The 18,949-nt window shown below is 42.1% G+C and overlaps 1 protein-coding gene across 1 annotated transcript in view; it reads left to right on the top strand.

The window, feature by feature from the left end:
- Positions 1–18,949, top strand: part of BMPER (BMP binding endothelial regulator) — a 492,868-nt gene that overhangs the window by 1,358 nt on the left and 472,561 nt on the right. Inside the window, exons 1-2 of the mRNA XM_075315106.1 lie at positions 1–975; positions 2,131–2,216. The exon at positions 1–975 is cut by the window's left edge and continues 1,358 nt beyond it. Coding sequence (XP_075171221.1) covers positions 843–975; positions 2,131–2,216 — 219 coding nt within the window. The 5' untranslated portion in view covers positions 1–842. The remainder of the gene's footprint in view (positions 976–2,130; positions 2,217–18,949) is intronic.

Raw genomic sequence — 18,949 nt, forward strand, 5'->3', positions numbered from 1 at the left:
GACCATCCTGAGATCCATATACTGTTCAGCAGCCCCAGCAGAGACCATCCTGAGATCTATATACTCTTCAGCAGCAGGACCAGCAGAGACCATCCTGAGATCAGCCCTGTCCTTTTACACCCCAGCATAAGTACCCTCCTGACATCATCCTGTCTTCCAACACACCAGCAGAGGGACCCTCCTAACATCAGCGCTTTCTTCATACAGTTAATAGCAGCAGTGAGTCCCTTGAAGACCTGCCTGTATCCTTATACACTACAGTGGAAGCAATAGCACGAGGAGCCTCCTGAGGTCAGACCTGTATTTGAGGCTCCAGCAGCAGCACCAGCAGTGGGACCTTCCTGGGGTCAACAGCAGCTGTAGCTGAATATCCTTCCTAAAGTCTGCAGTACTTCAGCAGAGGAACTCTCCCGAGATTAACCCTTTTCCTCTCAGACTCCGGCAGCATCAGCGGAAACCCACCTGAGGTCAGGAGCAGCACCAGAAGGACTCTTAATATCAGCCACTGTCCTCATATGTTCCAAACCAGTTCAAGAAGTGGGACCTCCGTCAGATCAACCCCTGCCCTCCTTATACATTACACTCTAGAGACAGCTACCAGCTGTGATCAGCCCATGTCCTCACAATCTGGCTGTAGCCCCACCAGTGGGACCCCCCTGTGATCAGCCCCTGACCTCCCACACTCCAGTAGCAGCCACCTTCCTATGATTAGCCCTTGACCTTATACACACCACCAGGAGAGGACCTTCCAGGACACACTGTCATCATTCACTCCAGCACTGCACATCGGTGAGGAGCTTCAAGACGTGCCTCCTGGTCTGCAGACTGGATCTACTGGGACAATGAACTTCTGCTTGGCCAGTAGTTTGCCTCTGCCAATGTGTGCCAGCTCCCCCGGGATTACCACACTCACAGGATGGATATTTATATTTACAACTTTTTTGCACATGTCAGTGGGTTCTTCATTCTTGATAGGTAAGGATGCAGCTGATATAACGTCTTGGCACATGTCTGTGGGTTCTTCATTCTTGAAGGATTAGTGCACCTGATAATATATATCATGTATCCACACACATACACAGACACTGTGAGTCTAATTAAATAAAAAGCCTTCTGTACAAGTAATTAGTGCATCCTTACTGCATTTTTATCTGATTTTATATTTATAAATATTTTATATTCTATTTAAACAAACATATAAATATTTATATATCTATTTATCACATTGTACATTTTATATTCTATCTATATAGTGAGTGCCACATTCTTTATTCCCATTACTATGCACCAGAAGTAAGGCAGGTGCCATGGCAGGAGGGCTGGTCGCTATACTTTCTGCTGTTGCTGCCTTTCTCTACTTTGGGGAGGGGGTATTTTGTACAGAATTAGTGCAGTCCCTTGTGGAGGCAGGTGAGGACCCCTGTCCTTGCTGGAAGGACATACTTTACTGACACCTGGTACATACAGGAATAAAGCTGATCCCTCCTGCAGTCTAGCAGGGGTAGGTGATGCCAAATGCAGATAATGTAAAGCTGATCATAGGAAAGGAGGAGTAGTGAGGGGCTTGTTATGGGGTACTTTGTGTTTTTTGAAAAATGAGTCTTTTGATAAAGACAGACCAAGATGTCTGATATCAGTAGATCAACTTTGTCCAGAATTCCCTGTCTTTTAACCACATGTAAAGATATATGAACAAGGAGCAACATGTAATAACTGGAGACACGGATTTTTTTCTTTCACAGGATGTGTATTTTTTTCTTGTAATTGAAGTTACTGTAGATCAGTCACCCTGTCCTAGCTATTAGAGGCATGTATGCTGCCCTGCCGGAGAAGACAACCTCACCTAGAGAAGTGAGGAGGCATCAGTGACCATCATGTGTAATAAATAGTGGTGTACCAAGGCAGGATGCACAGTGGCTTCTGTGGGAGTCCAGGGAGCTGTTTCTTGGAGAATATCTTTTTCCAGGTTTCTCCTACTTGTCGCTAAACCTGAGCTTTTTACGCAAGAGGTGTCAGATTGTAACGATCCTAGGGGTATTACAATCCCCTCCATGTTGGATCATAAACCTCTGCTATATATCATGGAGGGTTACAGAGAATAATATACATTATTTTCTCCTATTCATCAAGGCTCTGTGGCAAAATGTGAAAATGAAGGAGAGGCCCTGCAAATTCCATTCATCACTGACAACCCCTGCATCTCCTGTGTGTGCCTGGTAAGTGCAGGATTTATCATATTGGATGGTCACAGTAAGGTAAATGCCCCAGTGTAACCCTACACGTCTGTCTGCACCATTCATCTCAAGAGCTGCGCTGGCCAGACAGCATGTACAGTTATACATCATACTGGAGATCAAAACAGGTATAAAAGCAATAATAACATGCTACTAACACTAGTAGTAATAAATGTATATATACAGCACATAACACAGTTTTATATATGAAAATGTACTACCTGTTTGATCTACCATTGTCACATACTCATTTTTGTTCTGTTCTTTCACTTTATTCTTACAACATTGAATAATCTCATTTATTACCAACACTTGCCCATTACTAAAATGAAGCAAATCAAGTGACTATTCCTGATTTTTACTATGTAAATCTGCTTTGTTTATGTGGTGAGCACAGTCATGATAGGAGCAGACAGATTTAACCATTGATAGGGTTTGGAGGTTGCTATCTGGAGATTGGTGTCAATAGGCTTCTGATAACAGCATTTAGCTGCAAGCTGTTTTTGTGCTTTATCCTTATGTACACTGTGTACATGTCTTGTAGCCTTCATTTAAAATAAACTAATTAACCCCATTGCTAATGATCTAAGGACAAACACTGTGTGACTGACAGCACATTCCTGACAACCAGAATTACATACTTATTTATAAATCATGAAGACGTAATGACCTTACTGGCTTATTTGGGATTTGTATGACATTATATATATATATATATATATATATATATATATATATATATACACAACAAATATGACATATATTGTTTGGGATGTGTATGACTATATATATATATATATATATATATATATATATATATATGTAGAGAGTCATATTTGGGATTTGTACATCTATATATAGAGTCATACAATTCCTGAATAAGTCAGAAAGGTCAATACACCATCTTGATTTATAAATAAGTGTATAAATATATAATTTGATGGTCTGCTTAACATCTGAAGGTGTTTCTTTTGCCGTTCTGACATATTATAACTGTGCCTACTTCCCTACTGGAGTTTCTGCTTTACTTGTACTCTTGATTGTATTCTTAGCCTATGAACATCTTTCTAGTTGTGTTTTTTGTAGTGAAATACAGTTTTTCTATTATGGTTTTCATTTTATCAACCTGTAAAAATTGTGTTTGTATGTGGTTTTAGAACTGTAGTGCTCAGTAGTGTAATATATTGTCTTCTACTGTTTTGCATTGTGTAAGTATTTGGGGAAATCATGTGATGTTGTACTCATCTTTGTTGTTTATGCTGAGCCTGTAGATTAATATTATAGAATAGCAAACTCTACAGATGGTAATCACATGACACTGGGCTAATTTGTGTGGTACATATTTGTGTAGTAATTTAGCTGTGTATAAGTGAGACCATATTTATACAGTGAAGATTTTTGTGCATTTGTTTTAGCCAAAGGCGGGAGTAAACACAAATGTGTACCTAAATGCTATGTGTTATTGTCGCCTATATTCATACAATATCCAGTTCTTATTTTAGGATTTTCTTTAGTTTGCAGAAAAAAATGCACCAAACTGTTGTCTGCTTCTATAGATGACATTTTAAAAACTTTGGAACTTGAGGATTTTCTCACAAATTCCATTGAGGCTAGCGCCACACATCCGTGCCTCCGGTACGTGTTTTGGCATTTTTTACACGTACCGGCGGCACGGAGACATGTTCAGCAATGCTACCCTATGGTAGCAGGCACACACACGTAAAACCACACGGAACGTGTGTCCGTGTGCGTTTGTACGTGTGTGCGATTTTCAAAGCGCTGACATGTCAGTGTTTTCTCCGGCAGCACGGGTGTCACACGGCCCGCACCCGTACCACACGGGTGTAGTGTGGATGCGGTCTTAAAGAGATTTTTGTTTCTAAATTATTGCATACCTTGATGTGCTACTGGGGTGAATGGGGTTTGTTAAAATTCAAGGTGTGCAATGGGGTCAGAAACACTTGATTTTTAATCGCTACATAGACAGAGGGGTCAGTTATCCTTTTTGTTAAGGTTTGCTGCAATATAAAGCGACAATAGGCAACATTCACAATAATGCTTCTCTATATCATCTCTGACATATGCTTCGTCCAAACACTGTAAGGAAAGGACTGACTGATAGATTGTGTTCACTTCTTTGGTACACCAACAGAATAATGTTACAGGATCAGACAGTGCAACTATCACCCATCTTTGGGATTTGTCTTGATTACAATTTTTTTTTTGGCTATTAGAAATCAAAAAATTCAGACCTTTTCCAATCCATATTTATGATACCTGGAGATCAGTCATTGAAGCAAATGCTGAGAAATACATAGAGGAGAAGTGGTGCAGAAGAAAACTGGAACAGCTTTACATGTGATTAGGTACTATAAGCAGCTGCCTGTGTTTCCTTCTCACTAGTCGTAGGCCCATTGGGTCAGATTTATCAAACTAGTGAAAAGTTGCCCATAGGAACTAGAATCATATTCCAAAACTCTTTGAAAAAAACAAAAAACAATCTGATGTGATGTTAAGCACAGATCGTCTGTTATTTCTATTTGATAACTAGATGGTGAAAGTGATTTTTCCTTTCCACATTGCGAAAAATCCATTTGTTTACGTCCATGTGCTCATATAGTTTTCCACTTACATACTACTAGAAAAATCATCTGCATATAGACCTTTATTATACAAATGAGAGTTTAATAAGATGCTTTCTGAGAGATAGAACATTTCTTAATGCAAATGTACTTAGCAGTTCAAAAAGGGACACATAAGGAGCAATCAGGGACTGGGGGGGACTCTCCCTCCAAGAAGATTTTCTTATACCACTGTACCCCCCAGAAGAGTGCATGTAATGAAAAGTAAATGCCTACTATCAAATCTATGCACCTGTTTTAGTAGATATTCACCTTGAGTTTAGGCACAAAAGCAATTTCCACTTTATACAATGTGTATCAATAGGATTTATCTACCTGTTGATTGAATAAACACTCTTGTGAAGCTTGGCAATGACTTTATTGAATTACAGGCCTTTGATTTTGATAGCGGCAGGATTCTATAAACTGACCTTCATTTTTGTCCTGTTGTATTTGGGCATTACTTGTCAGAGCTTGTAGGGTAATGATTTTCAGACATGTAACCTACAGTCTTAATATATAATATTAAGAATCCATACTGTTTCGAATCCATATATAATAGATAATATTATGAATCCATACCGTTGATTATATTGCAACATTGACAAGTTATATTAATAGTCTTTTACCTACACAAATCATATTTATTTAATATGTAAACAAGAACTTTCACATGACCTTGGTCCAGCGGCCATGTTGGGAGTTATTGGAAGCAGGTGCTGGGCCAGAGTCCTTCAGATCTCCTCCCACCCAACATCATTCCTGGCTCATTTTCTGATTAGTAGGCCTGGTGCAAAGTCATGTGAGCTGCTACGGTGATGACAGTTGCCCGAGATACCGGTGGGTGGGTGGAGGGTCGTAGGTCTTTGGTCTGCACCCATAGACTACTGATGAGGTCGCTGGACTGGGCTCCTGCATATGTGTCTGCTCTACTCTACCAATATGCTTATCATAGTATGAGTATGTAGAATGTAAAACATTTGTGACATAACGCACTGAATATAATAATGGAGCACAATTTTGGAAAATTAAAATAATCCAGCTAGCTAATCTTGAGTTTCTCTCAAATAATACAAACATTATGAGGACAATTCATTAAATATTTCATGCCAGAAAACTAACGTAAAAGCTTTGAATAGTCACTCATGTGGTGCACAACAGGGAGTTGCGCAAAAATATTTAATCTTTAGGTGTTTTCTCACCGGATTAACTCCGCTCTTCTGAAATGGTGAAGCTGAGCACAACCGGGGTGGGATGTGCGCATAAAACTAATAAAAAATGGTACATGCTACTCCAGTCTATGACTGGAGTAGACATTCTGGTGCAGCACACGCAGGTGCACACCACTTCCCAGAGGCGCCATACTTCTATTACAGCAAGACTGGTGTAACACAATTGTGCACTTCACCAGTTTTGATGAATCAACCTCATTGCGTAAACAGGGTAAATGTCTTCTATTTAACCCTTGAATAATGCTTACTAGTAATTATGTTCCAAAGTGGTCTGTTGTTTGTGTGTAATCATCTTTTACAGTCATATGAAAAAGTTTGGGCACTCCTATTAATGTTAACCTTTTTTCTTTATAACAATTTGGGTTTTTGCAACAGCTATTTCAGTTTCATATATCTAATAACTGATGGACTGAGTAATATTTCTGGATTGAAATGAGGTTTATTGTACTAACAGAAAATGTGCAATCCGCATTTAAACAAAATTTGACCGGTGCAAAAGTATGGGCACCCTTATCAATTTCTTGATTTGAACACTCCTAACTACTTTTTACTGACTTACTAAAGCACTAAATTTTTTTTGTAACCTCATTGAGCTTTGAACTTCATAGACAGGTGTATCCAATCATGAGAAAAGGTATTTAAGGTGGCCACTTGCAAGTAGTTCTCCTATTTGAATCTCCTATGAAGAGTGGCATCATGGGCTCCTCAAAACAACTCTCAAATGATCTGAAAACAAAGATTATTCAACATAGTTGTTCAGAGGAAGGATACAAAAAGTTTTCTCAGAGATTTAAACTGTCAGTTTCCACTGTGAGGAACATAGTAAGGAAATGGAAGAACACAGGTACAGTTCTTGTTAAGCCCAGAAGTGGCAGGCCAAGACAATTTTCAGAAAGGCAGAGATGAAGAATGGTGAGAACAGTCAAGGACAATCCACAGACCACCTCCAAAGACCTGCAGCGTCATCTTGATGTTGATGCAGATGGTGTCAATGTGCATCGGTCAACAATACAGCGCACATTGCACAAGGAGAAGCTGTATGGGAGAGTGATGCGAAAGAAGCCGTTTCTGCAAGCACGCCACAGAGTCGCCTGAGGTATGCAAAAGCACATTTGGACAAGCCAGTTACATTTTGGACGAAGGTCCTGTGGACTGATGAAACAAAGATTGAGTTGTTTGGTCATACAAAAAGGCGTTATGCATGGAGGCAAAAAAAAACACGGCATTCCAAGAAAAGCACTTGCTACCCACAGTAAAATTTGGTAGAGGTTCCATCATGCTTTGGGGCTGTGTGGCCAATGCCGGCATCGGGAATCTTGTTAAAGTTGAGGGTCGCATGGATTCAACTCAATATCAGCAGATTCTTAACAATAATGTGCAAGAATCAGTGACGAAGTTGAAGTTACGCAGGGGATGGATATTTCAGCAAGACAATGATCCAAAACACCGCTCCAAATCTACTCAGGCATTCATGCAGAGGAACAATTACAATGTTCTGGAATGGCCATCCCAGTCCCCAGACCTGAATATCATTGAATATCTGTGGAATGATTTGAAGCGTACTGTCCATGCTCGGCGACCATTAAACTTAACTGAACTGGAATTGTTTTGTAAACAGGAATGGTCAAATATACCTTCATCCAGGATCCAGGAACTCATTAAAAGCTACAGGAAGCGACTAGAGGCTGTTATTTTTTGCAAAAAGAGGATCTACAAAACATTAATGTCACGTTTATGTTGAGGTGCCCATACTTTTGCAGCGGTCAAATTTTGTTTAAATGCGGATTGCACATTTTCTGTTAGTACAATAAACCTCATGTCAATCCAGAAATATTACTCAGTCCATCAGTTATTAGATATATGAAACTGAAATAGCTGTTGCAAAACCCCAATTTGTTATAAAGAAAAAAGGTTAACATTAATAGGGGTGCCCAAACGTTTTCATATGACTGTATGTCCACATTGTATGGCCATATTTTTCATCAGTGGTTGGAACACAAGTTGGGTTTCTTGTTCAGATATAAAAGTAGGGGTATCAGTAGGGGTCCAAGTTTAAGCTGTTTGATAAGACTATGGTGAGAAGCACCACAACCCCTTCATTATGCCCAGGTATTGTACCTCAGTCCTATTCACTTTGAATGTTTTGGTGTTTTCTCATGACCAAGTACATTTTAATCAATAGATCTTCAAATAATAATGCATTCCACAATTGGATGTTATATGAAATGTTCCTGTGCTGAGATAATCTTAATTTCACTTGGGTGCTGCCCATTGCATGGGCACGACAGGGGTTAGATTGAACTGACTTTGAGCCCTATATTGTCGGCTCTCTTTTGCCTATATATCCGGTAGTGTGTGATCTACTCAGGGAGAAGGATCGGGTGAGATCTATCTAATTTTTTTTTTTTTCTTTTTTTACTATTTACACTTTAATGCACTGCACTTTATGTAATGCATTGTCTGATCTTAGACATGAGTATTAAAAGTTATGTTTTAATCATTGCTTTATAGTTATTCTTATCAGGATTTGGGTATTGTATCTGCCTGCATAGCAGAAATAGCTTTTTGGTTGATAATTGAGTATAGAAACACGATGCAGCAGAGGATCGTAACTGCTGTTTTCTGAGGTAAAACAGTTCCCTGGCTGTCTATCTCGAGAGAGTATTTCTGCCACATCACCAGTCTTGTGAGCTCATGATAAGTCAGTGACACATAAGCTAAGCAGTCGCTGGTACTCAAACATCACTGACTTGATTTAAGATGAGCTCATGGGGCTGAAGATGCGTCAGAAACACTCACTTTTGTGATAAAACAGAAACAGAAATGTGTTACCGCAGGCAGGGAGATGTGTTACTGCAGGCAGGGAAATGTGTTGCCTCAATAAGCAGCAGCTGAGAGCCATTCCTGTTTTGTCTGTATACTCACTTATGAGTGAATTATGCTTTTCCCTGCCCATGAGATGTGGTATGATCAGACCATGTCCCTGTACGGTCAGACATGGCCATTACACGGCACATAGTAGGGACACATATATAAGATTATCTCAGCCCAGGAGATGTGGTATGATCAGATAATGTCCCTGTATTGTCAGACACGGCCATTACACAGTACATAGCAGGGGCACATATATAAGATTATCTCAGCCCAGGAGATGTGGTATGATCAGATAATGTCCCTGTATTGTCAGACACGGCCATTACACAGCACATAGCAGGGGCACATATATACGATTATCTCAGCCCAGGAGATGTGGTATGATCAGACCATGACCCTGTACGGTCAGACACGGCCATTACACAATACATAGCAGGGGCACATATATAAGATTTTCTCAGCACAAAAACATTTTTTAACACATCCAATTGTGAAAATTATTATTATAAGATCTATTGATTAAAATGTACTTTGGGGGAAAAAATTAATTTGGACATATCTAGTGATTGTAATGCCAGGTAGGGCCACTACTATGCAGCTGTACTAAACCATAGAAAAAACTGAGTTTTTTAAAGTGCAGAAAATACATCTTTATTATACAAATAAACGACACACATTAAAAATACATAGAAGCCACATGTGGAGATAGGGTTCAGCTCCAGTGTGTCCAGAAGTTATATAGTGAAATACTGTTGACTGCAGGGGAGAACAGTAGGTAGAGATATAAAGGTGCAAAGCGTAATAAGGTAAATATAGACAAATGTCTATGTTAAATATAAGCCCACCCCGTTTGCATTTCCTGTAGTAGTATTCTGGGCCCCACAGTGATGTATGGAGAGGTATAACCACCAATGATCGTTTCATGGGTCTGAATTTTTTTTTATGGTTTAGTATATTGCATGGACTGTGCTTTAATAGTCCAAGAATTTACATGATCACACAAGACCCATACATTCACATACAAATAAAACTGAGACAGACTACAGAGTATGGATTGGAATAAATTGGCCATTTGTTTATTATTAAGGGTTACCAAACAGTTAAATATATAAAACCATAACAAAACATTACCATATAAAAACCATACCAAAACTTCACAAAAATAATAACCAGAATCCACCCAGATACTCTGGGCGATTTTTCCCCTCTAATATAAACAAATGACAAAATTAAAAACAAAGAAAAAATTAAAGGCTAAAATATGGGGCGGGAGGGCGGGAAAACTTCTTCTTTGCTCTTCAGCTGTGAATGGCACAGCTGACCAAAACCACCCTTTTTATATCAAAAATCCTATACCGCACAACTGATACCACCAATAAAAATACTTCAAACACCCGCGCGGTGTGCTAATTGGTCGCCAGCCACACACCCGCGTTACTAAGCAGAATACCTCAGAGTCTGCTAAAATATTTGTAAACACCCGCGCAGTGTGCTGATTGGCCCCAGGCCACACACCCACGTTACTAGGCAGAATTATCCCAGGGCCCGTGTGATCATGGCAATCCCCCGCTAGTTGCTATGGGATTCTTCATGATCACACAAGACCCATACATTCACATACAAATAAAACTGAGACAGACTACAGAGTATGGATTGGAATAAATTGGCCATTTGTTTATTATTAAGGGTTACCAAACAGTTAAATATATAAAACCATAACAAAACATTACCATATAAAAACCATACCAAACCTTCACAAAAATAATAACCAGAATCCACCCAGATACTCTGGGCGATTTTTCCCACACGGACGCTAATGCCTCATTAGCGTCCCCCCACACGACCAACAAGCCAATTTTCCACCATACTCTGCAATCCCAGATTAAATATATCTATACCAATATCAGATAGATGTACCCCATCTGACCTATATATGCCATGCTCAAAACCCTCTAGATCCAGATGTCTAAAGGACGCTTCCCCAATAGAAAAGAAAAATTTAGATAAAACCCTATTAATCCGTTTTCTAATCTTTTCCATAAATAAAAACTGGGATCCACACCAAACCAACCTGGGGATGATTTCAGAAAACACCAGCGCTGCTGAAGGAAAAATATTTTTAACAAAAACAATGTCTCTTTTTATCCGAGCAATAAAATCAAGAGTTCGTACTTTCCCAATATCGTTCCCTCCAATATGAATGATTAACAAATCAGGAGATGGGTAGTACGCTGCTCTCCTCCTCAACTCAGCCAAAAGGTGCTCCCATTTCATACCCCGGCTGCTAAGCCAGAAAATGTTAACCTGTTCATGAGCAAATGCAAGGTTCTCAGTATATGTCCGAGCAGCGGCGCGCTTCTGGGCCCAATAAACAAACGAGTGACCCATAATCCAGACAGTCAGGGGCTCTGAAAACAAAAATTGATTAGGTAAGCAAATGAAGCCTGACATACAGTTGATACCGCCCTGAGGACCATCTCCCCAACTTCATAATTTTTCCTTTTTTTAGTCCCAGGCTGGCTGCCACTGTGGCGGCCCCAATTCTAAAAGAATGAGAAGATATCTTCACATCATTCTCCTCAATTGATCAGTTTTTGAGCTACTAACAGAAATAAAACAATGAGCTCTAAAAACCTTCACGTCCTCAAACATTAACCCACTAACAACCTTCTTACTATGAGAAACTAACTCCGAAATCCGCAAAGCAGCGAAAAAGGCCAAAACAAAAGCAGCCCGGAACAACAATGTCTCAAAATTATTCAAACAAACAGACGCCAGCGCAACCCATAATTCTCCTAACAAATCCATAGAAATCGGGCGTCTGGCATCAGCCTGGATTGACCCTTTCTTAAGCCCTTTAAAAAACTGCCGGATGGAGAAAAAAGAAAAAAGCGACTGAAAACCCCATATTTTCAGAAAAAATGAAATACCTGACAAGGCTTTGTGTAATGCAGAATGACTACTCCCTCCCAATAACTCAAAGTGTATATAAGCCCAAACTGCGGGCAACTCACCCCTGTGACTATCAAACCCTCTAGCATCACAAAACTGCTTCCACTTGTTCCATGCAGCAGCATAAGCTGCCCATGTATTCGGAGCCAGAGAATTCTTTATACAACCCGAGATTAAATCCCCAGAATCTGGAAGAAGTGCTCCGGACAAGCCACTTCTACCTGCCCCTTCCGTGTTCCTTCTCTCCACCCGGATAACCGCTGCAAAAAAGATAGAGATGAAACCACGGCCTGTTCCTGCACCAACACTGCTTTCAACCAGATGTTAGCTCTCAAGCATTGCAAAACAATCTGCCTCAGCAACCTGGCTGACCAAAAACACTTGGAAGAGAGCGTGTTAACAGCAAAAACAAGGCCTTTACTACTGGAACTAAAGCAAATCCTTTTATTAGCGAGAGCATCGCCCCACAGGGAAACTACCACAAAAACCGCAAATAACTCCAAAACTACCTTTTTGTCCGTCAAGCGAACAGCTGACCATTTCTTGGGCCAGGCATCCGCCGACCAGACATTCCCTAAAGAAACTAAAAAACCATGCGAAACATCTGTACAAAAAAGAAGACCTAACTCCTCCGACGAACAAAACTGCTCCTGCAGACAACTAATACCATTAAACTCACACAGGAATCTTTTCCAAACCATTAAGTCCTCCCTCATTTCAGCCGATACCCGAATATGTGCCATAGGAGAGCTAAGACCCTTCATACTGTCATATAACCTGCGGCAAAACACCCTTCCCATGGGAATGATACGAAGGGCAAAATTGAGCGATCCCAACAAAGATTGTAGTTCACGAAGAGTGACCTTCTCCTTGAATACAATGCTATCAATCAAATCCTGTAGCTGCCTCAATTTATCAGCTGGAAGGCTGCATTCCAATGAAGCCGAATCAATTGTAATACCTAAAAAATCTAACCTCTGGCAAGGGGATACTGTCTTTTCGCTGGCCACAGGTACCCCAAAATGATTCATAAACATCAAAAACCTCTGTAGCAATTCCCCACACAAATCAGAATCCCTGTGGCCCACGAACAAGAAATCATCCAAGTAGTGCAGGATCCCGCCAGATGGCACGGAATCCTGCACTACCCAATGTAAAAATGACGAAAAGCTTTCAAAATAAAAACATGACAAAGCAAACCCCATTGGTAAACACCTGTCGAAGTAAAAATCCCCAGTAAAATAAAACCCTAAGGAATTGAATCCAGAAGGATGGACAGGCAGTAATCGAAATGCCGACTTTATATCAGACTTTGCCAGCAGAGCTCCGCGACCAAACCGTCGAAGGAGCTCAACTGCCAAGTCAAATGATGCATAATGAACAGATGCATCCCTGGAATCAACCTCGTCATTAAGAGACCCCCCCTTAGGAAACGATAAATGGTGTATCACCCTAAAACTGCCAGCCTCCTTTTTTGGCACTATACCCAATGGTGAAATTCGGAAATCTGCAAACGGAGGAGAAGAAAATGGGCCCGCCAATCTGTCCAAAAGCAATTCCTTCCGAATGTGCTCAGAGACAAATTGAATATGCGGCCTAATAGAAGGTAAATTGCGAACCAAAACGCATCCTTGACCCAAAAATGGCGGTACGAAAAAACCATGCTCAAAGCCATTAGCTATTATGCTGGCTTTCAGCCTGTCTGGGTACCGTTTTAACCACGGAAGCATTTTTCCCAACATCACAGGAGTCTGTGCTTTTGAGAAAAAGCTCCCGCGGATTGTTTGCTTGCTGACCAGCTGGCGCATTACGTTTAAAACATCTCGCCATGGGATGTGCACCACCGCAATTAGAACATTCATGTCTAAACCTACAGTTATTCAGCCACTTACAAGCTGATTCATTAAAAGCAAAGCAGACTCCTTTCTTCAACTGCAGATTAGGAGCCTGCTTTGCCACCATATTCCTCTGTGGTAACATTAAATTCAACCACAAACCCACGTCCTTCTCCCCCCACTTCATACTATCATGCACAGACATTTTTTGCCTAAATGACTCGTCATAGACAAGCCATGCGGTTCCCCCAAAATTGCGGTAGGCCTCCAATATTGCATCAATATGCTGGAACAGCCCACTACAATCTCCAGGAAACCGCTCACCCAAGACAGATGCATAGATTGTGAACGCCTGAAGCCAGTTATGAAAGGACTTGTAAATCTTTTTCTTATCACCGTCCAAATCACCCCTGACCTCAGACCCCACAATCCGTGACTCCCTACCAGCTGGCAAAAGTGAAAAAACATCAACATATTCTTTTTTCCAAATCTTCTCCTTCACGGCTCCACTCAAATGGAACCCCAAAGGAGAAGATTTACATGTCAACGCTTCCTTATAGCAAGTTTGGGGGATACCCTGAACCAAAGGCTCATGTAAATCTACAGGCAGCACTGGCTGGGGGGTAGCTGATCTAGCACCAGTCTGCATAAACTCCGTACAAATACTGTATATAAGGTCCCTAACACTATCTACACTACCTACACTTAGATTAGCAAAAGGAGAATGTGAGAAGGAAAGCTCACCATTCCTGAAGTCCCGATTCTCCCTCCTGCCGCTGGCATCCGATAGCTGGGGGGCAGCGACCGATGGTCCTACGGCGGCAGGCCCAGGATCGCCACAGACTTCACCGCCGTCGCTGACCGAGTCATCGGAGGTCCAGGCCTGTAGCGCCGCCGCTGCAAGGGAGCTCTTTTGCAGCAGCGGCGGCATGCTACTGCCCGCGACAACCCCCTCACCGGCACTCTGTACAGCGGCAGCCCTTCGCACGAACTCCGGCACCACGGGCGCCTCCTGATGACCCGATCTCCTGAAGTCTCGCGCCGACCTCTCGAAATCTCGCGAGACTGTTGACGCGGCCCGCGCCGATCTCGCGCGACCGCTGCCACGACCGCAGCTTCCGCTTCTTCCGGATCTTCGTACACCCTCGTGGCTCCGCGATGCTGATGACTGAGTCGCTGCCGCCGCCGCCTTCTTCCGGACACCTGCCGACGCCGCTCCAGACTTGCCGCTCCTGGACCTCATCTCCGACGCTGGCGGTGAGTAGCTCTCCTTTCTCTTCCTCGCCCTCCGCGCGATGCCGACACCATCCTCTGTCGCCGCTACAGGAACCGCCGGCACAGACACTTCTCCCCTCTCCCGGTCTACCGATACTTCAGCGGCGCCTCCGCCCAGGCAGGCTCGCATCCACTGAACGCCGTCCTCTTCGCCAGCCCTCCGAATCAGCTGCTCCAGCAGGGACTCCATGAAAACTTCTTCTTTGCTCTTCAGCTGTGAATGGCACAGCTGACCAAAACCACCCTTTTTATATCAAAAATCCTATACCGCACAACTGATACCACCAATAAAAATACTTCAAACACCCGCGCGGTGTGCTAATTGGTCGCCAGCCACACACCCGCGTTACTAAGCAGAATACCTCAGAGTCTGCTAAAATATTTGTAAACACCCGCGCAGTGTGCTGATTGGCCCCAGGCCACACACCCACGTTACTAGGCAGAATTATCCCAGGGCCCGTGTGATCATGGCAATCCCCCGCTAGTTGCTATGGGATTCTTCACTATGGTGGTCTAGATAATTTCACCAACCATAATCACTTGAGGACATGATGTAATGCTATGAGTCTTTTCTGTACAATAGAGCTGTGTCTGATAAACAATGCCAAGAACTGGACCTAATTCATTATTGATGATCTTTCCTATCGATGTGCATTGTAGAATTATATTCTTAGGCGGCTAATAGTGATGAGTGAGCACTACCATGCTTGGGTGAACAGTACTCGTGAAGTGCAGTTGGATGCTCAGTTGGATGCCCAGATGAGAGTGGTGGAAGTCAATATGGAACTCAAACTTTTTTTCCGGGAAATCTCGAAAATGCTCGAGTCCAACTTTGACTTCCATTATACTCGAGTGCTCAAGCCACACTCATCTGAGCATCCAACTGCACTTAACGAGTACTGAGCTCTTCACTAGCGGCTACCCAGACCCATTTTGGTGTGACCAAACAGGTTTGTAGGTATTCATCAGAGAATATGAAGGATAGCTAATGAATATTTGGAATTGAAGGTTATTTTTTTTCTTTTAATGGGTTTGTTTTTATCTTAATTTCCAGTATAAATAAATATATTTTACCAGTAGAAGTCTGGGTATTCAGTGCTATTGACCTGGAAGAAGACGCTACAGCTATAGTTTCTTTACAACATACCGTATGTTATCTAAATGTGACTTTGCTATTCCAGAAAGAGACATAAGAATGTAACAAGGCATCTCTTCTCCTACCTCACAAGCCTATTATTAGAGCACGTAGTTCCCTTTAGATGAAAGCTTACTCTCCTTTCCCTTAAGGTTAAAACTTGGTGTTTAAGTGAGTACTTTCACTTTATTGCCTTCCAATTATGTCTCACTACGCCAGGCTCTAAAATAGTACAAGTTGTAATATATTTCAGCGGAGATTGGGTTTCAAGTGGAAGATGACATAACAATGCTTGGCAGGCAGACACTGATTTCTGTGTGTTGGGTGCTTATTGTAAAAATGCTTGTGTATACAGTCACCTACATTGCAGTCAGAAGAGAAACTGATTGTATGAAGTGTTACATGAAGACCTGGAGGTTAATGTCCTTACCATTGAAAATGTGCTCATATTTATTGCTTTAAATAAAAGCAAGTGCACGAAATATACATAATCTAGTATAATAACAATAATAATAATAATAATAATAATAATCATACATATTATTACAGCACTTGCAATATTCATTGCAGTTTATTTTAATGTTAAAAGCAAAGTATTTGTAAAATAAAGTAGATTATCAGCCTCTCGAGACATAAATAAAGTAGCTTCCTTCTTGTACAGTGCTTTGCGAAAGTATTCACCCCCTTGGTCTTTTACCTGTTTTGTTACATTACAACTTGTGCTTAAATATTTTTGTAATCCGATTTGTGTGATAGGGTACCGTCTCACTAAATGACGTACCAGCGATTCCGACCACGATATGACCTGGTCAGGATCGCTTGTGGGTCGCTACATGGTCGCTGGTTAGCTGTCAATCAGGCAGATCTCACCAGCGACTATTGACCAGCCCCCAGCCAGCAGCGACGCGTGGAAGCGATGCTGCGCTTGGTAACTAAGGTAAATATCGGGTAACTAAGCAAAATGCTTTGCTTGGTTACGCGATATTTACCCTGGTTACCAGCGCACACCGCTTAGCGCTGTCTCCCTGCACTCGTAGCCAGGGTACACATCGGGTTACTAAGCAAAGCGCTTCGCTTATTTACCCGATGTGTACTCTGGCTACGTGTGCAGGGAGCAGGGAGCCAGCACTGGCAGCCTGCGAGCAGCGTACGCTAGTAACCAAGGTAAATATTGGGTAACCAAGCAAAGCGCTTTGCTTAGTTACCCGATGTTTACCATGGTTACCAGCATCCGCAGCAGTCAGACGCCGGCTTCCTGCTCCCTGCACATTCAGATCGTTTCTCTCTCGCTGTCAAACACAGCGATGTGTGCTTCACAGCGGGAGAGCAACAAGCAAAAAAGGAACCAGCACTGTGTGTAACGATCAGCGATTTCACAGCAGGGGCCAGGTCGCTGCTTAGTGTCACACACAGCGAGATCGCTGATGAGGTCACTGGTATGTCACAAAAACTGTGACTCAGCAGTGATCTCGCTATGTGAGAAGTACCCCTTAGGCATCAGTACTAAATAGTCTAAGTTGGGGAAGTGAAGTGAGCAAAAAATATTCCAGTCTCTGATGATCCACAACAAATTCTTTATCATCAAATGGAGAGAACATAGTACCACTACAATCCTGCCAAGAGGGGCCACCCATCAAAACTTTCAATCCAGGTAAGGAGGTCATTAACTAGAGAGGCAGCTCAGAAACCAAAGGTAACTCTGAAGGAGCTGCAGAGTTCCCAAGAGACTAGAGTATCTGTCCATAGGACCACAAAAAGACACAAATTCTATATAGCAGGCCTTCATGGAAGAATGGCTAGAAAATGTACTTAGGGCATGTGTGCACGTGTGGGTATTGCATGCATTTACGCTGCATCTAGCACTGCAGCGTAAATTCATGTGTCCTGCGTCCCCAGCACAATCTATGAAGATTGTGCATAATCCTTGTGCACGTTGCGTGTGAGAGCGCAGCGATTTTGATGCTGAAATTTTGATCCAATCGCTGTGTTCAAAAATGCAGCATGTCACTTCTTTCATGCGCTTTGGATGCAGCTCCCACTGTGTCTATGGGAGAGGCAGCACACCGAGCGCATGAAATCGGCATTTTTTCTGCAGAAACACTGCATCCATTATGCAGTGTTTTTGCAGCGATTTGAAGCGCAAATGAGCTGTCAAATCATTGCAGAATTTTCTGCAGTGACACGACGCAACGTGCGCACATGCCCTTACAGCCAAAATTTGGAAGGCTCGTTTTGAGTTTGCCAAAAGACAAGTGGGAGACTGCCTGAATGTATGGAGAAAGATGCTGTGGTCAGATGAGGCAAACATTTAAGGTAAACGCTATGTCTGGCGCCAAACCATCACCGCTCATCACCCAAAAAACACCATCACCACAGGAAAACATGGTGGTGGCAGCATCATGCTGTGGGGATGTTTTTCGGCAGCAGGGACAAAGAAAATGATCTGAGTCGAGGGGAAGATGGATGATGCAAAATACAATTTTTCAGTAGACACAAAGCAGAAACATGTATTTGAGAATAAGATAGGGGTAAGAGAATTGTCCACTATAGCTTTTGAACTAACGATTGATGCTGATATCTATTTCACCCGACCCTACAATAATGCATACTCTGCTCGAACAAGTGTGCATATTACTGTGAAGAAGAGGGAAGAATAAGTCTGCAATTTGTTGTGGGGGAGAGTTAGGAGTCTGGGGTACACACTAGATTCACTGTTCAAACCCAACAAAGTCTGCAGCTTTGGCCACTTTTAGGCTGGAATCACACTTGTGCGTGTATAATCGGACCGAGT

Source organism: Anomaloglossus baeobatrachus, chromosome 6 (assembly GCF_048569485.1).
Source record: "Anomaloglossus baeobatrachus isolate aAnoBae1 chromosome 6, aAnoBae1.hap1, whole genome shotgun sequence".
Taxonomy (NCBI): Eukaryota; Metazoa; Chordata; class Amphibia; order Anura; family Aromobatidae; genus Anomaloglossus; species Anomaloglossus baeobatrachus.